The 20,584-nt window shown below is 42.5% G+C and overlaps 1 protein-coding gene across 1 annotated transcript in view; it reads right to left on the reverse strand.

The window, feature by feature from the left end:
- Positions 1–2,525: 2,525 nt before the first annotated feature.
- SYDE2 (synapse defective Rho GTPase homolog 2) overlaps positions 2,526–20,584 on the reverse strand; it is a 28,010-nt gene continuing 9,951 nt past the window's right edge. Inside the window, exons 3-7 of the mRNA XM_039556492.1 lie at positions 16,554–17,653; positions 13,736–13,862; positions 8,221–8,402; positions 7,143–7,374; positions 2,526–4,989 (exon numbers count right to left, since the gene is read on the reverse strand). Coding sequence (XP_039412426.1) covers positions 4,487–4,989; positions 7,143–7,374; positions 8,221–8,402; positions 13,736–13,862; positions 16,554–17,653 — 2,144 coding nt within the window. The 3' untranslated portion in view covers positions 2,526–4,486. The remainder of the gene's footprint in view (positions 4,990–7,142; positions 7,375–8,220; positions 8,403–13,735; positions 13,863–16,553; positions 17,654–20,584) is intronic.

Raw genomic sequence — 20,584 nt, forward strand, 5'->3', positions numbered from 1 at the left:
ACAAGTGACTAATTAAAAAGCTCATCTCTCTGTTATCAGGCCTGGACTTCATTAGTACACCATCTCAGAGCATCTTCCACAGATTTCTTTTGATTAACAGGGCTGCAAACTACATATGTATGTCAATCATATGGTCATGGCTTATCTGGAAAGCCCAGCCACCCCCTCCACTGCAGTTCTATCACTACTCCTCAGAAGAGGCAGCAGCCTCAACGGGAGCCTTGTTCCCCACCACAGAGGCACTCTTAAGAGTTTTGATTAAGAAAATATTCCAAAAGACAGAGGGATTTTAGAGGGTTTTCCTAACAGTAAGGCCAAAGAGGCAGCAGATCAGGGCTCTGCTTATCAGCTCCCCTCCCTCCCTAGAGCAAAGTAATTTGGGGAGCTGCAGGAATGCCCCAGTGGAAAGGGAGTAATCTTCCTGAGAGCCATTTTCCTCCTCATCACTGTTCCCACAGGAGACATGAGATAATACATCCCATCAGGATCCTTCAATCTGTCAAATACAAACTTAGATGTTCAAATACCTGTAGGGTCAGCGGGTCAGCTTTGCATCATCTCATGTCTGGCTGTTCCAATTTTGCCCTGAAAATGTTTTTGTTAAGACACATCACAGGTTTTCCTGCATGGTTCTAGAAGAGTCAAGCCGAATGAAAACAGTAAATTCATTATGTAGGATGACATTTTAAAGCAAATGTACCATAGTTACATGACAGTCCTCCCCCAGCCCAAATAACTTTCAGCTGGTGTTAGCTCCAGAATGTGAGACAACAGCTTTCTATATCAAAATACACTTACTGTCAAGAAATACCAGTATCCCCATCCCAAGGTAAGGTGAAGGGGTTAAGATCTGACAGCAGAAATACCACATGTGCCTCTGGCTTATCAGATTTATAGATTTATTCTGTAAAAATCCTGAATATCTGTTGGGGATGTTTCCCTCTATTTTTAGAACATGTCTGAATACCTGCAGTTCCATTTCTTGCCTGGAGCATTAACAAACATACACGTATGTTACACGTTTGGGAAAGACAGATGGAAAAACCTGAAATTTCTGAGCATGTAGGCCCCCCAGTGGCTTAAGCCAGCCTGAGGTCATGCCACCCCACTATTCCCACCCATCCCACACCATTCCCACCCACCTCTTGCTTGCTCCTGTAAGAAGCACTTTGGGAAGGTAAAAGGGGGAGAAGCAAAAAGGTGGATAAGCCACAGAGCACCAGCAGTGTCTGGAATTTGGAAAATCCTATTTAAACAAACAGGAAAGGATTAAAACTCTACAAATGGGCTTAGCCCCTTCCTAAATCCACCTACGTGTATCATATCCCTGACACTGGCAGCAAAGCACGGCACAGACCACAGACCTTTGCATTTCTGCTTTTCCCCAGGGACTGCGAGCTACAGCTCTTGGTTGTGACCCAGCCCCGCACGGGGCCACCGCTGGCTTGTGCTTGGGTAAAACCATTTGTGGGTGCTTTTGGTGCAAGTCTGGGAACTGCTTCTGTGAAAGCACCTGCGCCCATTTTCTTTACCTGGGAAGCAGAGGTCACACCTGAAGGAAGTCCATGGACGCCAAGGACAATCTGCTCTCTGAACTCCACCGCAGGCTCTGCCCTCTGCTGTTAACCTCTTCCAGTCCCTGGTGAACAGGAGCTGTCCTGATGCCAAACGAGTCTCACCAAGCAGACAACAGCACAGGTCAGCACAGCAAAGGAGGCTCCTGGCGGTGGCCACAGGGTTTGGAGGAGCTCTGCCCTGGAGCCACACACAGCCAGAGGATGCCCTTCTGTGTAAAAAAGTTCATTATGGCTTTGGTAGAAGCAGGTTGCTTTAATCTCCCAATTTGGTGTTTCTAGATTAAGGTAATTCCCACAGTAATCCCGTTCCTTAAGAATCTGTCACAATCATAAAAAGAATGCAGCTTCACCAGATTATATAACTAACTATGTGAAATCTAACAGTATCTATAAGAATAGATGTATAAGGGATAACATAACAAATACCATTTGGGAAATGTCTCATTAAAGAAGGATTTCTAAAATACAAAATGTGTTTTACAAGTTGTTATAACTAAATTACCAAGAATTGTTTCATTTGAGTAATATATTCCTGTATTTTAATTACTTCATAAGATTAACATGAATACAATTTATCAAGTCATTAATTTCTGCTGTTGTAATATTAAAATATTAACGTTGACAGAGCAGTGGACTGCTGCCCTGAGTTACAGACCACTCCTGGAGAAAAAGCTAACACATATTCAAGAGGTGACCACTTGTATCATCTGGATTATTACAGGCAATTGAAGACTACTAAATAAATTTAAATGCAAACATCTTTCAAAGAGTGCTAATGGAGCAGTGGTTTGCATTTAATTATCTAACTCAAACGTTGGGTCAATCTAGACATGACAACAAAACAAAAAATGTGGAAAGCTAAATGTCTTTATGGAATTAATTCATGTGTGCAAATGGATGACATCAGCTTAGACATGTTTAAATAACCACTAGCTAGGCACAGACAGATTTTGTTCTTAATTCAAATTTTATTTAGAATTTAAATTTATAGTTTAAAAAGTATGCACATTCTGTAGGTATAAAAGTTTAAAAAAATACATCGATTTATTGATAAATGCTTCAGGTTAAATTTACATTTTCATTCATATCATTATATTGCAATAATTGTTTTGCATCTTTTAACACTTATAAAAATAAATTAATGAGATTGAATAAACCATTGGAACCATGCTAAAATAATTCCTTAGAAAAGAGGGGTGAAGTTTGCCATAGCAATTCTTAATTCCTTGCTACTGTAAATAAATAACTCTTCAATTAAGCAGTATAAGGAAGTACAGGTTAGCAGAAAAGCACTTGCCCACAGGCTGAATGGAAAGGCATGGTGGCATGACAAAAATTGTACCAAAAAGATGTAGAATTAATTTCTACCCTGCCAGCTGAGAGCAACTCTGTGTCTGACCTCTCAAAACACCAAAACCTTCTCACCCCCACCTGCCCAAACCCCCCTTCCTTGGGGGTGTGTATGTGACCTGTAGAGGACAAGGAATGACTTCACATGTCCTTCTGGTTAGAAGGACTATCAAAACATCTGTTCACAATTTGGTAACTATTTTTAATTGAATCAAGAATGTGTGTCCTTAATGTGAAATTTTAATGGCTCGCCATAAATTATTAGAGATAAAAGAGGCTCTGAGCAGATGGTGATAGCTGAATCTAGTAAGGTCACAGTGAACTGCAATCCCACCCAAACTCCCCAGGAGTAACATCCTTCCACCCATTCAACCTCGTGTGACAACTCTGATTTCCATTTCAGGAAGAGTAATTTAAAAAAAAAAAAGTAACTGGCTTTGTGCTGAACTTGAATCTTGCATCTCCAGAGCCACAAGCCTTTACAGAGGGCTCAAATGCACCTAACTACCAGCAGCAGCCAAGGGTACCGCAACAAAAATACACGAAACTCTGGAGAGAAAAAAAATGTACCAAAACATTAAGAATAAAGTAACAGGTTTCAAGGAAAAACAAAAATTATTTTTTGCAAAGTAAATGCCTTACAGACCTTCTTTATATGTGAAAAAACCCCATGGAGGAAGAAACAAACAATGAAGTAAAAAAAAAAACCAAACAGAGAAAGGGTGGTGTGTGTGTGAGAGTTAATAGTCAACACCTGCAAACGGCTGTTCCTGCAATACACAAGGTCATTTACATTAATCATTCACCCTACCTCCTCTCTGGCTATGTTTCTGTGCATAAATCAAATGCTGTGTTACCCAAAGGGTAACCTTGTCCTGGCATCACTGAACATGTCTTCCTAGAAATGGGAACATTTCATAATTCTGAGACCTTTCCTTTCCAAAGATGGCTACAGACACATGCACATTTATACATAGATATATACAAACAAGGTTAGAAAAATATTTATTTTTGCTTGTTTAAATAATTACTGGAAAGTGTTAATACAGTAATACATTAATATTTGTACAATTAAAACTTTATATATAAATATTATATAAAGCATTTTTCATAGCAGCCATTGCATATATAGTAAAACAAGTCTATCTGAAGTCCCTGCTGCAAAACTCAGGCCAAGCAGCGCTCATCCTCTTCTGAGAGGAACATCCGTACCGGAGCCAGGAGTTCAGGAATGAGGAGTTCTGCTGCCACGGACAGCAGAGATGTTGCTTTATCTTCTGCCAGGTATTGCCCAGGCCACCTAAGTGCATAGTGTTTTTAGGGAGAAATGCCACTATGTGGAATCACATCACAGTCTAAGCTTGTCTCCAACACACAAATCAGGACAATGCCTTCTAACAAAAGGCAGAAACATTACGGAATGGCTTAAAATGTGCTAACACAAGGTGGGCCATGGCCTTACCACAAGGTGTTCAGGGGCACCATCACTCCTCACACAGCTAGGGAAGCCCAGCAAGGGGCATGGAGGCACAAGGAGGAGATGTCAAGCAGGACAGAATTTAGTAACTCATATTTAGTTTGTTTTTATTGAGTTCCCTTTCCAAGTTTCCTATGAGAGTATCAATACTTTCCTGCAGGTCCTTGAGGTGTGCTCTGTGATCCACTGCGGAGTCCACATCCTGCACTGTCAGGTAGCTCCCAAAGGGGTGCTCGCCGGGGCTGGGCTGCGGGCGTCTTGCGGGGACATCCAACTCCTCAGCTTTGCTGCTGTCATCCCCGCTCTCCGTGTCCTCCGAAGGGACATCATCGTAGTCTGCCTCAGCCAGGCAGTCTCTGGGGTTTAAGAAGTAGTTCTCCCCACAGCTGCTCCAGTCCCCAGCGTAGCGGTTGCTCGACGGGCTGTCCAGACCTGCTGGCCTCGGTCTGAGCACCCCCAACATCTCGGTGCCGCTCAGATTCAGCATCTGAGGTCTCTGCCTCTTGGGCCTCAGGTAATTCAGGGAGGATGAGTGCTCAGGAAATGTACTCAGATGTGCTGGTTCTTTGGCAGGTGAGTGATGAACTAAAAGAGAGAAGTTAAACCAGTCAGAACTGAATCCATGCTGCAACAAAAAAGTCCATGGCAGATGCCCACTGTGCTCCCTCGATGTCCCACTAAGAGCATGCATGAATACATGCAAGCTTACAGCCAGAACATTGCACATTTTTTGCCACAGTTTGATATAAAATAATTAGGAGAAACTACTGTAAAATCTCAATTTTGAAGATCTATGCCAGATTCAAATTGCAGCAGAGAAGCCTTTCTAAAAGTAGAAACTCCCAGAACACCAATTAAAGTCACTGTATGAGTTAATCACCATCCAGCTCTGGGTCAAAGAAAAGCAAACAGCTCAGCTCACACGCTTCATCCAGGCTAAGGAGTAACAGAAAGCAGGCACAGCAAAAGAGGTTAAAACACAACAAAAATACGATCACTGAGAAACACCTAGAGAAGCTGACAACACACCAAGAGCTGAGCTCTTGTGCTTCTCTTCTGCCCTGACGTCCTGTGCTATTAAAGAAGCTCACTTGCAGCAATCTTCTGTGCAGCCACAAGCCCATGGCAGCCGTACACTCACGCAGGGTTGCTGGCAGTGCTACCTGAGCTCACGATTGCACAGCACAAGTTACTAACAGGCTCCTCCACTGTTACCCACTGCCTATGGCGAACAGCACAACTCTGCACTGACCTGTGCCTACTGAGTGTCTGAGCTGCAAAACTTCTTCTGGTTTTACACAGACCATTGCTTCTTGCAACGAGCCGCAGAGACTTTCTATCCCCATTCACCACTGAAAGGCAGTGCACACAAACCCATGCAGTTCACCATCTGAGCCCTCCTTGTTAGACTCCCCACATACAAGCACAACGGCTCAGTCCTGAAATGTGCCCAATCCTCCTTCTGGACTCACATTACAGGTTCTCCAGGGGATTTTACTTTAACAGTACCTTTGCACAGTAACATGCAATAACTCTCACTGCTTTTCCCCCTACTTTTACTATAACAAAACCCCTTCTGTTTAGACTATGCTCCATTAAGACAAAGGGCCATGGGTTAACAATAACTTGCCAGTGTTACATGGTTTAACCAAACAAGGACTATTTGTTTTCGGTTGGAAATATACGGAAATTGAAGTATTGCACAACATGTTGGTTATCAAGCTGTCTCAAACTACAGAAGATTAAATATAAGGGATCAGACTGTGATCCTTCCATTCAGTCCAAGTGTGCTGTTTACAGTGTGTAGTGTTCACCTACTCAAGTCTCTGCACTTGTGTTTTGCCTCCTTTTTAGCACCACATCCTGCACACTTCTTGCAAGACAAGGAATAGCACTCAGCTTTTTCTTCTAAGTGAAGGAAAACTCTACTACTTACCCTACTCCTAGCCTCTTGGAGAATTCACACTCCCATGGGCAGAGCTTGGTTTTGTAGTCCACAGCAGCCATGCCATAACCCATCTCCAGGGTTTCATGATTAGTTTCTACATAGTATTTGCTGCCCAAACAGCTCTTGGTCTCCCTCTTCCCCTACCTACATGTGCCATCTCTCCTGCACTAACTCACTGATCTCACTAAAAGCTTCTTCTCATTTTTTGTGATCAGCAGCTTTGGAGCTGCCCACCTGCAGCTGACAAGGGAGCAGCAGCATTTTCCGTCACCTCAAACCCATCATGGAGCAGCAACATTTTTCCTTATGCAAAGCTCTGCAAAAACAAGTAGAAGTTACAGAGCTCTTACTCTAAGCATGCTTTCAACTCTGCCAAATTACAAGGGCAGAAATAAATTAACCCCATCGGGCCAAAACTGGAGAGCAGGAAAAACAAAATCTCCAAACTCTCTAATTCAGATGTGGAAACTTTAATGTCACTGGGCTTGTGTTTTCTAGTGTCTTTACTCACATAAAATCTTCACCATTTCTTACATTACTCAAACTCTGCCATCTGGTAAGAAAGCAATTAAACCAACAAACTTCCCATTTAGCAAAGTGACCAAATAGAAACAGTGTATTATAAAACTGTCATGATTTCTTTAGATTAATAGGTGATGCCATAGTACCTCACATTTTAAGAATTCTGATGCTGCTCAGTCATCCCGTGAATTAATGTACAGTGTCATACAGTAAAAACATACAGCAATGGTTTGGCTTGTTTTGCTTGATCAGATTCATGAAACAGTACCTGGCCACAACTGAAGTAAGTAGTGAAGAACCTCTATGTGCTTTTTGAAGTCCAGGGCACTAGCAAGCTCTTCTGAGTCTGTGAAGACTCTGTTGTTATGGTTGGTGGTCTCCTGCCTCTGGCTCAGTAACACAGGGCCAAAACACACAGCTAAATTCTGGCACGTCATCTTATTTACTTCGTGGTAAGAAGCCACCAGTTTCAGGTGATCCAACAGCATCTTCAGGGTAGCCTGAAGAAACAAAATACTACTCATGAAACCAAACACTAGACAACTGTGGTGTTGGTCACTGCTCTAGAGGGAAAAGATCAAGGCTGATAGCTCTGGTTTTACTACCAGTAGCCATCAACAGAACATCTAAGTGCCGAATTAGAAAAGTTGTATTTGACTAGGACAGAGCAGACCAATTAAGAGACTTTCTGGTAAAACTCAGCTTCTTTCTTATCTGAACTCAGTTTTACACGGATGAGTTTTCTCACAGTAAAAAGGGTACATCAGGAAGGGAAGAGAGGCTGCAGAAGCTACATTAGAAAATAAAGAAACCCTCGATATGATGTCATTGTCTGAACAAGCTTTCAGGTAACTTCCGGATACTGTGCAGGCCCCTCGCTCACTCCCTCCCCCAGAAGGGGCTAACTGTGGCTTGCTGCACAGGTGAATTTGGCAGGTAACAGTGCACAGATCTCTTACACTGCACAAAACAAGAAGAAAAGGCTCTACTGCACATATTTAAGAAAGAGGAATGGATTTGCCCAGGTAATTACAACACACAGATCAGAGAGCTCCACAGAAGTAGAGCAGGACAACACAAAGGAATCCTCATTGATCTAATCATGTAAAAGTAGTGATCACAGCAGTTTTAAAGAAACAATATAAAATGAAAACTAGAGCAAATCCAACAATGCAGATGCTCCTATTCATTACAGCATGGAAGTATTTTCAAGTATGTGGAGCGTCACAAATCCAAGTGAACCACTTGATCTGATAAACAGTTCTGAGGCATTTTCTATCGAGTGTGAAAATGTTCCTTTATTTTCTGAAGCTTGAGATTTACTTGAATGTGCTAACACTACTCACCTTCTCAACATCTGGCAGGCAATCCAGGAGGGCTGCTGCATAATCAGAGTCACTTGGGTCATTCTCACAACCATTTGCTGTCATTCTCAAGGGATTTTTCACCATGGCATCCAATACTGCTTCGTAGAGCTGCTTGGTTATCAGGGGGGAGGGCAACTCTCGCAGATAATCCTTTAGGACACCTAATGAGACACACCAACAGCCGCCTTTAACAAGCTGCAGATTCACTTTGTAGCAATTTTTGGGAGTATTAAGGCACATCAACTTCACCATTCTGTAAGAAAATCCTGTGTGTCAGTGACAAAGCTCGCACGTAGGAGCAAGAGATGGGAGGACAACACCAGAAGGGCACAGCAAAGAGGGGCTGGGGCACAGCAAAGAGGGGCTGCACGTGCAGAAGTGGGGACACTGGGCACCAGGTGAGCATCTCTCGAAGTTTCCCTCATGTTAAGGGTGAGGGGAGGCAAGGAAAGGGCTCAGAGCAGACCACCTCCCATCCAAGGGAAGGAGCTCCTACAAACACCAAAGTCCAGCTTGATGACCTCTCCTCTTTTATATAAGCCTATCAGTTAGTTTTTCTGTTCTGTTTATTTTCAGCTACAAAATTATGAGCAAACATCCCAGTACTGGTGGCACGTACAGTGAAGCACATGGTGCCTTCACACCCAGCCAAGCACAAACCAAACATGTGCTCATGAGAGAGAGCCACCAGCTCCCTGCCACCCCTGGGTACCCCTGCAGCTCCAGCACAGCACTCGCTCCTGTGACAGATGTGATCCACACCCACAGGAGACATTGCCTAAAATTCCCAGGCACTGAGCCCTCCCTGTTGCAGAGAAATACTGCACCATTTCTGAAGCTGGGGATGTGCTGGGGGAGAGGCTGTTTCTAGGGATTGCAACAACCAGGCAAGCACCTCATTAACCCCTATTCCTTCCACAAATGCATTGAGTGTTTGCATTCTTGTAAGCTGGCTTTGGAACCTGGCTGATACTTCATTTGGAGAGAGGTTTCAGTGACTGCAAGAATAATAATGGAAGAACCCAAAATATTAAGGCTTCTAACAGCCTCTGGAAAGGACATAGTGGGATGCTATCCAGGAGCAATACCCAATAAGACCAACAAAAAAATTGAAGGAAACAAGCCTGCTCCCCAGCAGCTTTATTTTCCTTTAAAAATTGCATTCTGTGCCACAAATATCTACTAACTTTAACTAGATCACAACTGCATTTAAATACTTCGTTAAGAAGAAATGAGGGATTAAAAGAAACTGTTTAAAAGCAGGTACTGCAGTTAACAAAGCAGCCTGTTCTCCAAACAGATCGTGTTGGAAAGGCAGAAGATGTTTTAGCAGGCACTCCTCACAGCCTTGTAAAATCTCACATCACAGCAATTACCATCACACTGTGCTATTTAACAAAGCAACAGTTTTCATTAACTCAAGTCTGTGTAACCGAGCTGTAAAATGAACTGTACAGCGTGGGCTTTGTTACAAGGTCATTTCTAAAAAAGTACAGGGAACAGAAGGTAACATTAGGCCCTTCACATGCAGAATGCAAGTAAGAGTTGGCTTCTACCTGTATAAATATTTTCATTTAGAAAGAATTCTGTACTTGCAGCAGCACAGCTACTGAAGCTGTGTTGCAGGAACAGCACTACCTGAAGCAGCAGTGCCCTGATCCTGAGCTGCCAAATCACCTCCCCCTGCAGCACGGCCATGGGGCAGTCAGGCAAAACCATCTCTGCAGACACCACACAGCCCCCAGGAGCTCCCTCTGTGCTTAAAACGGGAACATCCCCTCAGGAACACAAAATATGCAAACAACCATTTTTTCCTGAAAAAATATTTCCTCCGGTGGTTTGGTGGGATTTTTTGTTTGCTTTAAAAAGAATATGCACTTTTGGTACTTCTCCACTTCAGTGGCTAGTTTTTGTTTAGTAACTTACTCATATCCCTCCCTTCCCACCAAGTATTTTTTCTTCCCTGAATTTAGAGGCTCGTGTTTCCTATGTGGATTAGCTGGTTAAAATATTTATGAAACAAACGTGGCAGATGCTGGTGCTGTACAACATGATCTGGGATATTTTCCATTTTTCATAAGCAAAACATTAGCAAGAGATGCTGACTTCTATCAAGATCTCTCTTTCACCTGTGCTTTTTTTGAAGGCAGAGGCTGAAATCAAAATCAGCTTACAGTAGGAAATGGTATGTTCTAATCAAATTAGCTTGTACTGTTGAAACACTCACAACTGTCTATTAATAATTATTTAGCAGGAATTCCTGCAACAGCATCCACAAACATAGGACTACCACCTGCCAAAGGACTTTCTCCAGTTCAGCCCTGGATAACAGGATGATTTAGGAGCCATGAATGCCCCTTGACCTTTCTAAATCCTTTTGCTATTCAGTCAGCTAAATTAGCTCTCTAAGAGGCTGCTGTTAGTTTTTTCCATGAATCTACGCTTCCCGCTGCTGCCAGCCCACTAGCACATTCCTCTTGACACAACCACACACAACAAATTTAGACAGAGAGCAGAAATTGCCATCCACTTCATTAATTCCTCATTTTTCTGACCCACTGAACTGTTAAGAGTATTGCAAGCTTTATGCAGAGATATGAATTCACGTGGATGCCAACACACACGATGCAACAACACAGCTACAGGTCAGTTCCATGAACTGCCTGCACGCCTCAGTTTGATCCATGAGCCCACTTCATTGTGTGTAAGCCTATGCCAATCCCAAGAGCATTTCCCAGTCAAGATTTAATCATTAAATGTTCATTCTTTAGTCTTTGAAGAGTTGTCAAAAAAATATGTTGTTAATCTTTTTGGAAAGGAGTGCTACTCAAATTTCAAAAAGGACATAAGGCAGCACTTCTCTTCAAATCAGCCAAGATTTATGCTGAGGATTCGTATTCTGTGGAACACATGTTCTGGCTGATAGAAGTATATGAATCATGTGCAGCAGCCTCAGCATTAAGTAATCAGGGGAAACATTCCCTCTCAACCCAACTCCCTAAGCACAAGCAGTAAGTTTTGTGGGCTCTTTTATTCCTAGCACTAAGCACAGTGGCTAACTCAGTTGTCCACAAAAACTGTAGGTTCCCCCGTCAATCCACACCAGGCATTCAGTTTCCACATTCAGTTTCCAATAATTAGAGTGACTACATTTTGGTCAGTGGAAGCTACAAGTGCCAACACCCCCTTTCCCCCCCCTGCTGCCCCAGCCCACAGAGCCACTGCAGTCAGTCCTTGCAGCACAACAATGACAAAGGCAGTGCAGGCACTTGGACAGCACAGCTGCAGGGCTACCAGGGAAAAGAATCTGCTTTTCTAATGTATTTTTCCCTTGTAAGGAAAGCAGTATGTAAGTAAACTCTTGCAATAGAACACATACAAAAGGACACCCAGTAGATTTTCTGTAAGGCAGAAAACAAAGCTGTAGTCTTTTCACTTGCAATGCAAACTCTGGAAGCAAAACATTATTCTCCAGTAGTACCACCACCAAGCCACACTTGCATGGTCACCAAAAGTTCACCACCAACAACAAGGCTTGGAGCAATGTATACAGAAAAGTGTACTTCAGTTTCTCAGTTCTCAAGTGTACTTCAATTTCTCCAACACCACAGCACAAACTTGTGAGGGAAAGATCAGTCAGACTGTGTTGCTGCCCTTCTAGAGTTGTTCAGTAGCACTGAGTTCTCCTGCAGGTCAGACTTTGGCTTCAGCCAGTTCTGATTGGTTCTGAGTGTACAATATACTCAGGAAAATCAAAATGCTTAGGAAATGTTCCAGGTTCTTTTGTATATGGCTAAGTATTAAATTCCTACACCCTTTCCCCATGATATTCCTGAACCATTTCTACAAATACTGTTTTATTTTAATGATTACTTGTAGCATGGAAGTGCAACGCCATTTTTAGTATCTAAAATTAAAAAAGAGTAACAACAAAGTTTTCCAGTACCCCAAAGTTTACATTAACCAAATTGCAGTTTGCCATTTGTCTGCTTACAAGTCAGTATCAGACAGCTTTTGCTGCTGGCAGAAAGCAACAGAGGGGTTTTACTCCACCTTATGAGTTGATCAACAAAAATTTGAGAAAATAGGACTTCAATAATTTCATGGAACAATTTAATCTTAGAAGTTCTCACCACTTTTTCTCATTAATTTATTTGTAAAGAGAAGAAAATTACCCAGTTTGAAAGATCATTTATACTTTTTACCTTTGCCATAAACCTTGTTTATAAAAGCTGTATAACATCAGAGTGAATCACTGGGTGGGTTAATGGCTGGACTTGATCATCTTAAAGGTCTTTTCAATTTAAACAATTCCATGATTCTATAAATACAAGTTTCTGATGCTGAGAATGCTGGTACTTGTAGACAGTACCGAACCTCACAGTGAAATCAGCCAAGGCAAGTAATGTGAACTGACTGGCTGCCCACTCTGAACCAAGAGGTTTATGTAACTCAGTAAATGTCATTGAGTAGTATCTTCTGATAACATGTTGTATAATTACAAAATGTAATGAATAAAATTAATTCCCAGTAAATTGAAATGAAATAAACCACCAAACAGGGTACTCTCCTATACAGCTGGATGTTGGATATTACAAGAAAGGGTTTTGGCACAGAAAATTTATACCCCAACTGCTGTTACATTTTCTACCCCTTGATATACAGGCAGTGAATGCCTCTGACTAATTTCTCAGAGCAACTGGCTTACTCAGTGGTGCCTGAAATTAGATCAACTTTAGCTTACATAACAGGTATCAATAGTTACAAAACTGTTCCAGTTTTAAGCAAACCAAAAAAACCTCAACAACTTACTTCAGTTCTGCAGCGCAACCCCTGTGAAGAGACCCATGTAAGGAGCTGATGCAGACAGGCCTCCCTGGACCTTCTTACCTGTGCCTGGAGCTTGCTGTGTGACACCAAGTAAAGGTGTCTCACTCCAGGAAGCAGGGCAAAGCTTAGTAAGGTTTTTTAAAAAGCAGTGATCAAATGAAGGCACTTTCCTGCAGCTCTAACTAGCCTGCAAAATACAACGGGAAATCTGTTTCCGTAACTCCTGCGATCTCCAACACAAAGGGGAGAACAACAGCTGATCCAAGACAGCCCTGGGTCACATGGTGCAGAGCCACCAGCACAGCAGAGGTGCCTGATCACCACCAAGCTTCTCCAGATCTGCTCCAACAGAAACCAATGGCAGAGGTTTAACCAGCTCCAAGACCCCAGCTCCTTTCAGACTCCCACTTCCCTCTGCACCTGGCAGAGCAGCTACTGAAAGCAGGTCCTTCCATGACCTCCTCTCCCTACAAACCACTGCTGCTTCATCCACGATTACACATCCCCACGGTAAGCGCCCTCATTCCCACCCAGATTTCAGCAGCAGTTAAAAGCTTGTTAAAATGACAATAGAAAACTAGTTCAAAACACAATTTCACCTTTTAAAAGGTACATGAGGAATAGGGCACAAGTCTGCTAGAAGAAGAGCAAGGAAAAGTGTTACCTGTTATGACATTAATGTCTGGGTACTGGCTTTCACAGAGCGTGACCGCCTTGCTGTCCCTCTCAAACGCCTCTCGAAGCTCTTTCTTCACCGCAGCCGAGCCACAGAGCCGGTACAGACCCACCACCTGCAAGCACAAACACCGGCCCCACGTCAGCCCCCGGCCTGCAGAGGGACCCGTACGTGACACCGTGCGCTGTGTCATCCCGAGAGCGACAGCAGCTGCGTGGGAATGGAAGCTCGGGACAGCCACACAGTGCAAACATCAGCACACAGCATCGGACACCTCGCAGGACACACCGGGGGGGCTGCTCAGCAGCAACGGAAGGATGATCCTGTTTTCAAAACAGTGAATGTGCTGAGCAGTGTTTTATTGACATAACACAAGTTTTAAATTGGAATTGTTTAATGTTCTGCTTTTATGCAGACTCAGGAAAGAAATACAGATTAAACATGTATTTGCTTCTCACCCTACTCATTCAGACCATCATAATTTTTCCTGGCATAACTGTTTAATTATACAAAATAGAATTCAAACTTCAGCAGAAAGAAGTGAAAAGTGTTTAGAGCACTATGTAGACAAAATTACATTACAAATACAGTTACTAATCATTAGCAGAAAAAAAAGTCATACAACTGACTCCATACTAAAAATAAGAAGTTACAAACCAACTGACAAACCAACACAAACCCAAAATTAGCAAAACCATTTTCTTATAGTATTACATTATATAGTAAAAAAATTAAAATTTAATTTTATAACCTTAACCAGAGTTTCAAGAAAATTATGAATACTCCATTATTACACCTATAATATGTTGTTTTGAAGCTGACAACATGCTGACTTCCATGTGTTTCAAATGATATTTAAAGTTTTCTGCAAAACAGGGGTTATTTAACATGCTTAAGGTGATAGCAGTGAAACCCACACCACTCTTGAATTGAATTACCAGTTAAATCATGTGCTTTCATGTATTGAAATTTTCCATTTTATCATTTTTCATTTTCATCAACACCATTTATAGAAAGCACTCCTATGATCTTAGAAAACCAAATGTTAAAAATATTAATTTTATTTTAATTAACATTATAGGCAGCTATATTGAGCAGGAAAAGGTTAATTCAAAACTACCACAGACTCAAGACAAAAAAAAATACCCAATACTAAACCAAAAAAATCCCACCTGGACTGCCTTAAGACCATGAGAATGCAGGTCTGCAAGCAAGAGTATTTTTCTGGTCATATATTAATTCCTGTTAAATAAATGGAACCTTACCCAACGGAATTTGTACTCCCCCTTTCTCAAGACTGAATACAATCTAATATACGCCTAAGAAAATTTCTTTTAAACTTTCAAAGTTTCCTAATGCCACATCTGAAATTCAGGTGGAGATTATGCACCATGACAGTAGTCTGCAGTGTACAGGAAAGTCAGAAACATCAGACAAGCGCGTGGTTAAAAGAAAAAGTTAACAGGGTATTTTGCAGTTTTGGTTCCCCCCGTGCAAATACAAAAATAGATTTCACGCTCAAAAGCACCAGGTACATTCAGATAACTCAGATCCCAACTGCTTCATTACCAGTGTTGCCTTGATTACCCAATATCATTTGCATGACTAGGTGCTAATAAGCCTGTAATAAAATACTGAAACCATGGGACACATATATTGGAAAGAACAAAACTTCTCTTTTCCAGTGATTTGGATGTAAGGAGAAGTACTCACAAGAAAAATCACACAGTTATTATCAGCAGTGACTTTCAGCAAAAGAGCCACATAGAAGTACCATTTCCCTCTATAGGTCATGACCTGGGTTATAAACAGCAGAGCTAATCTCATCACACCTGGAAGCATATCCAACCTGTCAGCAATTTAAAATAGCAACAGTGGTAGGTGTGACTACTTCTCAATTTCACCTGAGTGAGAACAGGTGCAAAAGACAACCAGGGCTCACATATGCTGTGGAACAGCAGGCAAGAGTCCTCCCACCAGTTTCAAATTAATTGCCAAGGGGAACATCTGAGCTTAAGACTGTGTACAGTCCTTCCTAACAGACCTCCTGCCTAGCATCCATAACTGGTGATTTGTTTCCATACCTCATTTCTCATACATATTTTTGTTCATTACATCAACCAATAAAACTATATTGGGATGAAAAAAAAAGACACTGAACACTTCTGCTTTGCAGCAGTCCCAATTTTGAGAACAACCTGAAGAAAGACAAGGAACAGTGGTGTGGGGAAAGAACTAATTCAGCCCCTCAGGGACTCATCCTCATCCTAATGCTGTGTACAAAGCGATGACAGAGACAGGTCTTAGACACACTGGCTTCAGGCTGCACCAAAAGATATGCTCCTCATGACCGTGTCACTGCACACAGTATCTCAGGTTTGGTTGGAGGGAACAGTGAACCATATAATTTTTAAATTTGGATGTGTGTCCATACAGAATGATCCATGTCTCAGGAGTCAAGCATTCTCAAGTTCTCAACTGATCTCTGCTTTCTCGGGGTGTCTCTACACACTGGCGGCTGCAGGTTTGTTTCACCATCCCCACTCCTAAAACTCTGCTGGGAGCAGCTCCTGCGAGCAAGTGTACTTCTCTACAAAGGCCAAGCTGGAAGCACTGATTGCACACAGCCCTGTTATTCTTCCCACATTACAATGGCCAGTGTTCACCACACAGAAGCAGCAAAGGAAAAAAAACTGACTTGTAAAGATGTTTTTAATTTCCCCCATTTCCACTCACTGCTCACACTGCAACAACAGCTATCTCAACACAGAAACATTGACAAAAGAGATTAAAATATGCACAGTACCTGACAGCCTCTCTTTTCAATCTCCAGAATGCATTTCTGCAGCAAAAGTGGCACCATCAAGCCTGCATTTTCCTTCTCTACAACTTTTCGAGCATCTACCCCAAACATCACGGGCTCCCGGTCTGTGTCAAGGCCATCGAGAGAGTTCTCCCACTGCTCCATGAGTGACAGCTTGACATAAATAAGCCCCCTGGGCTCCAGTTTGACAGCCAGCTGATGTGTTTTGGTGACCCGAAAGAGAGTGGGAAGAGCCACAGTTCCATGACAACACACTCGGTTTTTCCGTGGGGTGGGTTCCCAGCTGAACACCACCAGCTTTAAGTGCTGAGCGTTTTCGATTTCTATGTTGAATGTGTGGTCCATGTCTAGAAATGTTGTCCTACATGTAAGCAGGGCAGTCCTTGCTTTATTTACTGAGTCAACCTGTATTGCACAAAAGACATCTTTTGAGTCTATTCGTGGTGGCTTTAAGTCTTCAGCACCATAAAAGTGAATGCTCATGAGTCCAGAGATGTACTGAGAGCACTTGGGTTGATCAGAAAAGTTGTAGTGTCTGAAGGCATCGATATCTATTTCGGGTTTACCACTGTTACTTGGAAGGCTCTCCTTTCCTTTCCCACACTTGGTTTCATGCCTGTGTTTACCTGATTTTGTTATAAGTTCAGGAGAGTCGCCATCACTGAGGTAACCACCTTTGTTGAAGGATTTGGAGCTCCTTGAGCTCTTCTTTTTGTAGGTGTGTTGTGAGGACACACTGCTGTCAAGATGGTAACGGCTTATCACATTCCTGCTGGCAGCTGTGGTTGAGTTTCCAGTAGAAGGCAAAGACACTGTATGGCTTGTATCCCGGCAGCTACCTTTCAGCAGGGAAGGAGGATTATCTGAACTACTATGGCTTGAAGTTCCCTTCACACTCAGCTTCCTGCTCAGCTCTGGCAGCTTTTTCATTTTCATGGAAAGCTTCCTCACAGTCCTGGGAGATTTAATTCTATCAGGGAAAGGCCAGTTGATTGATCCGCTTTTTTTCAGAGGACTGGGACTTGGAGGAGAAACCTCTGTGGAGGGTATATCAGGCTTGTGTGCAAGAGCAGCTCCAAACCCTTTAGAAGAAAAGAGAAGGAATAATCATTTTCAAACTGCAATTCTTGGCAATGAAAAAATAAATCTTGAACTTGGGGAAAACATGTTGATTTTTCATAACTTGATAAGCACAATTCATTCAGACAACCATCACTCAGTCAGATGTTCACAAGTGTTCAGAAAGATGTGCTCTGCTGACTCGTTCAGCCAAATTTGGCAATTCATCGTCAAAGGCCAGATTTGTTCTGCTTTATGGAGATGAAAGGGCCAGAAACTACATATAAACAAATGAGCAATTGCACCCGCCGCATTCAGCTTGACCCATTTGTGCTGCATCCCCCACACAAGCACACATGGCCACATTCCTGGGGCACAAGTGCAACAAAATCAGACTTAATGAAAAAATGCTGGAAATATGGCAAAGGCACCCTTGTCTGCAGAGCAGTTAGCTACACAGCCAACACATCAGCATTGCCACTCCTCTTAGGTCTAGAGCAAAGACACTGTCTCTAGTGAAGAATATGGCTCTTTGTGTCCCTCTATTACCTCAGAGCCCTAAATCTCTCCTGTGTAGATGCAGGCAGTCTCACACCTTTTCTTTCATTTCTCTCAGCTTCTCCTTTCTGCAGCAGGATGTAAGATTTATTCCTTCCAAAAGCTGCACCTTGCACTGTCTCATTTCACTGCCTGCCAGCAACCTTCCATGTTTCCTGACACTACCATCCCACAAGCGTTTAAAGTTAGACAGTTCCCAAGCAACATCCTCAAAGGAAATCACCCCCCTTTCAAGGTACCAAAAAGAAAAAAATTATAACAGCAAGCACTGATGCTAAAAAGGGAAAAAAAAAAAAAAAAAAAAAAAAGACTCCCTCAATTTAGCAGTAAAGAACAGCTAATTAAGGAACACAATTAGACATAAGCCAGTACTGCACACAGACAGGAACCTGTGGTTCACCTCATGCTCTAATACTCAAGGAAATGCAAATACCAAGTCTTGCTCAAGACATTCTCACTTTTTCCAGCATGAGGCAGTAATGACTGTAAGAAAATTGATCAATTTACCTGAGTTAAGGAACCATGCAAGAGGGAAACGGAGGCCAGAATGATAGATATTAATCACATGAGTACTTCCACATAGTCATTTTTCCACCCCTTGAGAAACAAAGAGTGCCTCTTGCTAGCAACATCCCAATCACTTAAAATTTTTCAAATGTTAGCAGCTCCCAAGAGGACTGAGTAGCCTCGCCTGTGCAAGCTGGGGTGCTCTAGAGCCCCTAAGCACACCAACCCTGTGTGATGCAATTAGCCCAGGCAGCTCACAGAGACTCCAACACCTTTATCCATCCATCATTCTCCCTTGCTAGCCAGCGAAACGGAGACTGTTTACAGTATATAAAGAGAAAGAAAGAAAGAAGTGCTGTTTTCACAAGATACTCAGTAAACCATACTTTACAGAGATTTCTCCTTCAGACTTGCCAAGGACTTACTTCTTTAATTCTAAACTAATCACTTCAAGTCCACAGCAAGTGATCCTTACCAGTGCTTTTTGCATTCAAATTAATTTTCGCCATTGGACTGTAACTTAATTTTATACTTCACCAAGCTGAAACAGCTAAATCAGGCAATCTGGTCTTTGACCAAAGACATTTGCTGTGGTTTTGGTCCCCCCACCCCCTTCCAAGAAAAATCCTACAAAGGCTAGTTCTAGTCTCAATAGAAGTTTGGATTAAGTAACTTTTGCAGACAGTTGCTTAAAAGAGTATCTTTATAAAAGGAAGTTTCAGTGACAAAGAATAATGCATGGAATCTCTTTTCCAGAGGAACAGAGGAAAATTCATTTAATCCTGAATCTCATGGAAGTAGTTCCCTTGCAGGGGAAGGGCTATTTCTAGCACGCCTGCTGTGCTTTTCTGGCAAGCAGCTAGTTAGAAATATGGTGCTTGATAAAGGCAGACAAAGCCTTCCCTTGTACTGCAAATCACCGCACAGTCCCACTGGTGGGCTGGTGTGGAGCACTCCATAGCAATCAGTGCCACACTGCAGCCTCTAACATTAATCTTCCCTTTCTGTCAAAAGTCTCTGGCACAGGCTTGGAAAAGCAGGCCAGCAAATTAAACTTCCTCCCCTCCAGCTCATTAAAACCAAAGAGTCAGTCTAACACTATGACTTTTATGTGTCCAACTTCTGCTGCATTCAGCACCAAACAGTTAAAGTGAAATATGTGGCTGGAAGAAACTTAACAGTCGAGTATTATGCAGGATGGTATTCCCATCAGCACTGAGCCACATGTTGTTCCACTAAAGCCAGCAATGTGCTGAGGTATGCACGCAATTTTAAAAGAGTGTACATGACAACTCTGAACAAGCTGCAGGAGGAGTTGTAGCACAGTCCAGTAACACTTCAATTCCCAGCCTACCCATCTGCCACAGCTTTCTTACAAGGGTGACAGCGAAACTGAGTTGCAGCTCTTTTCTCAACCAAGTTACAAGACTGCTGCAAACAGCAGTTAGACATCGAAAATATCCTTACAGAAGAGCGGTAGGAGAAGACAAAACGTAAGAGGCACCTGTTGCACCAGGACAGCATGGGGCTGGTCAGTTTTATATTAACAGCTGACCATTTGTGTGTGTGTATGTATATAACGTTTATCTTTTACAGTGGGAACACTCAATCCCTGGAACAATCACAGACGTGGCAGAGTCCTCACCACTACAGGTTTCCAAGCTGCAACTGCACAGGCTGCTAGGTAGTCTCATTTAGGCTCCCCGTCCCACTGAAGGGTGGGCCAGATGATCATCTGATGTCCTCTCCAACCCGGGCTGTTCTGTTAGATACTGTCTTTAATACATTTACCTTATGCCTTCTGACACTTCAGCAGCATGAGTAACAGGAAAAAAAAAAGCTTTTGGAGGACAATGCAATCCAAGTCAAAATGACCTGACACCCTAAGT

The sequence above is a fragment of the Corvus cornix genome, chromosome 8 (genome assembly GCF_000738735.6).
Source record: "Corvus cornix cornix isolate S_Up_H32 chromosome 8, ASM73873v5, whole genome shotgun sequence".
Lineage (NCBI taxonomy): Eukaryota > Metazoa > Chordata > Aves > Passeriformes > Corvidae > Corvus > Corvus cornix.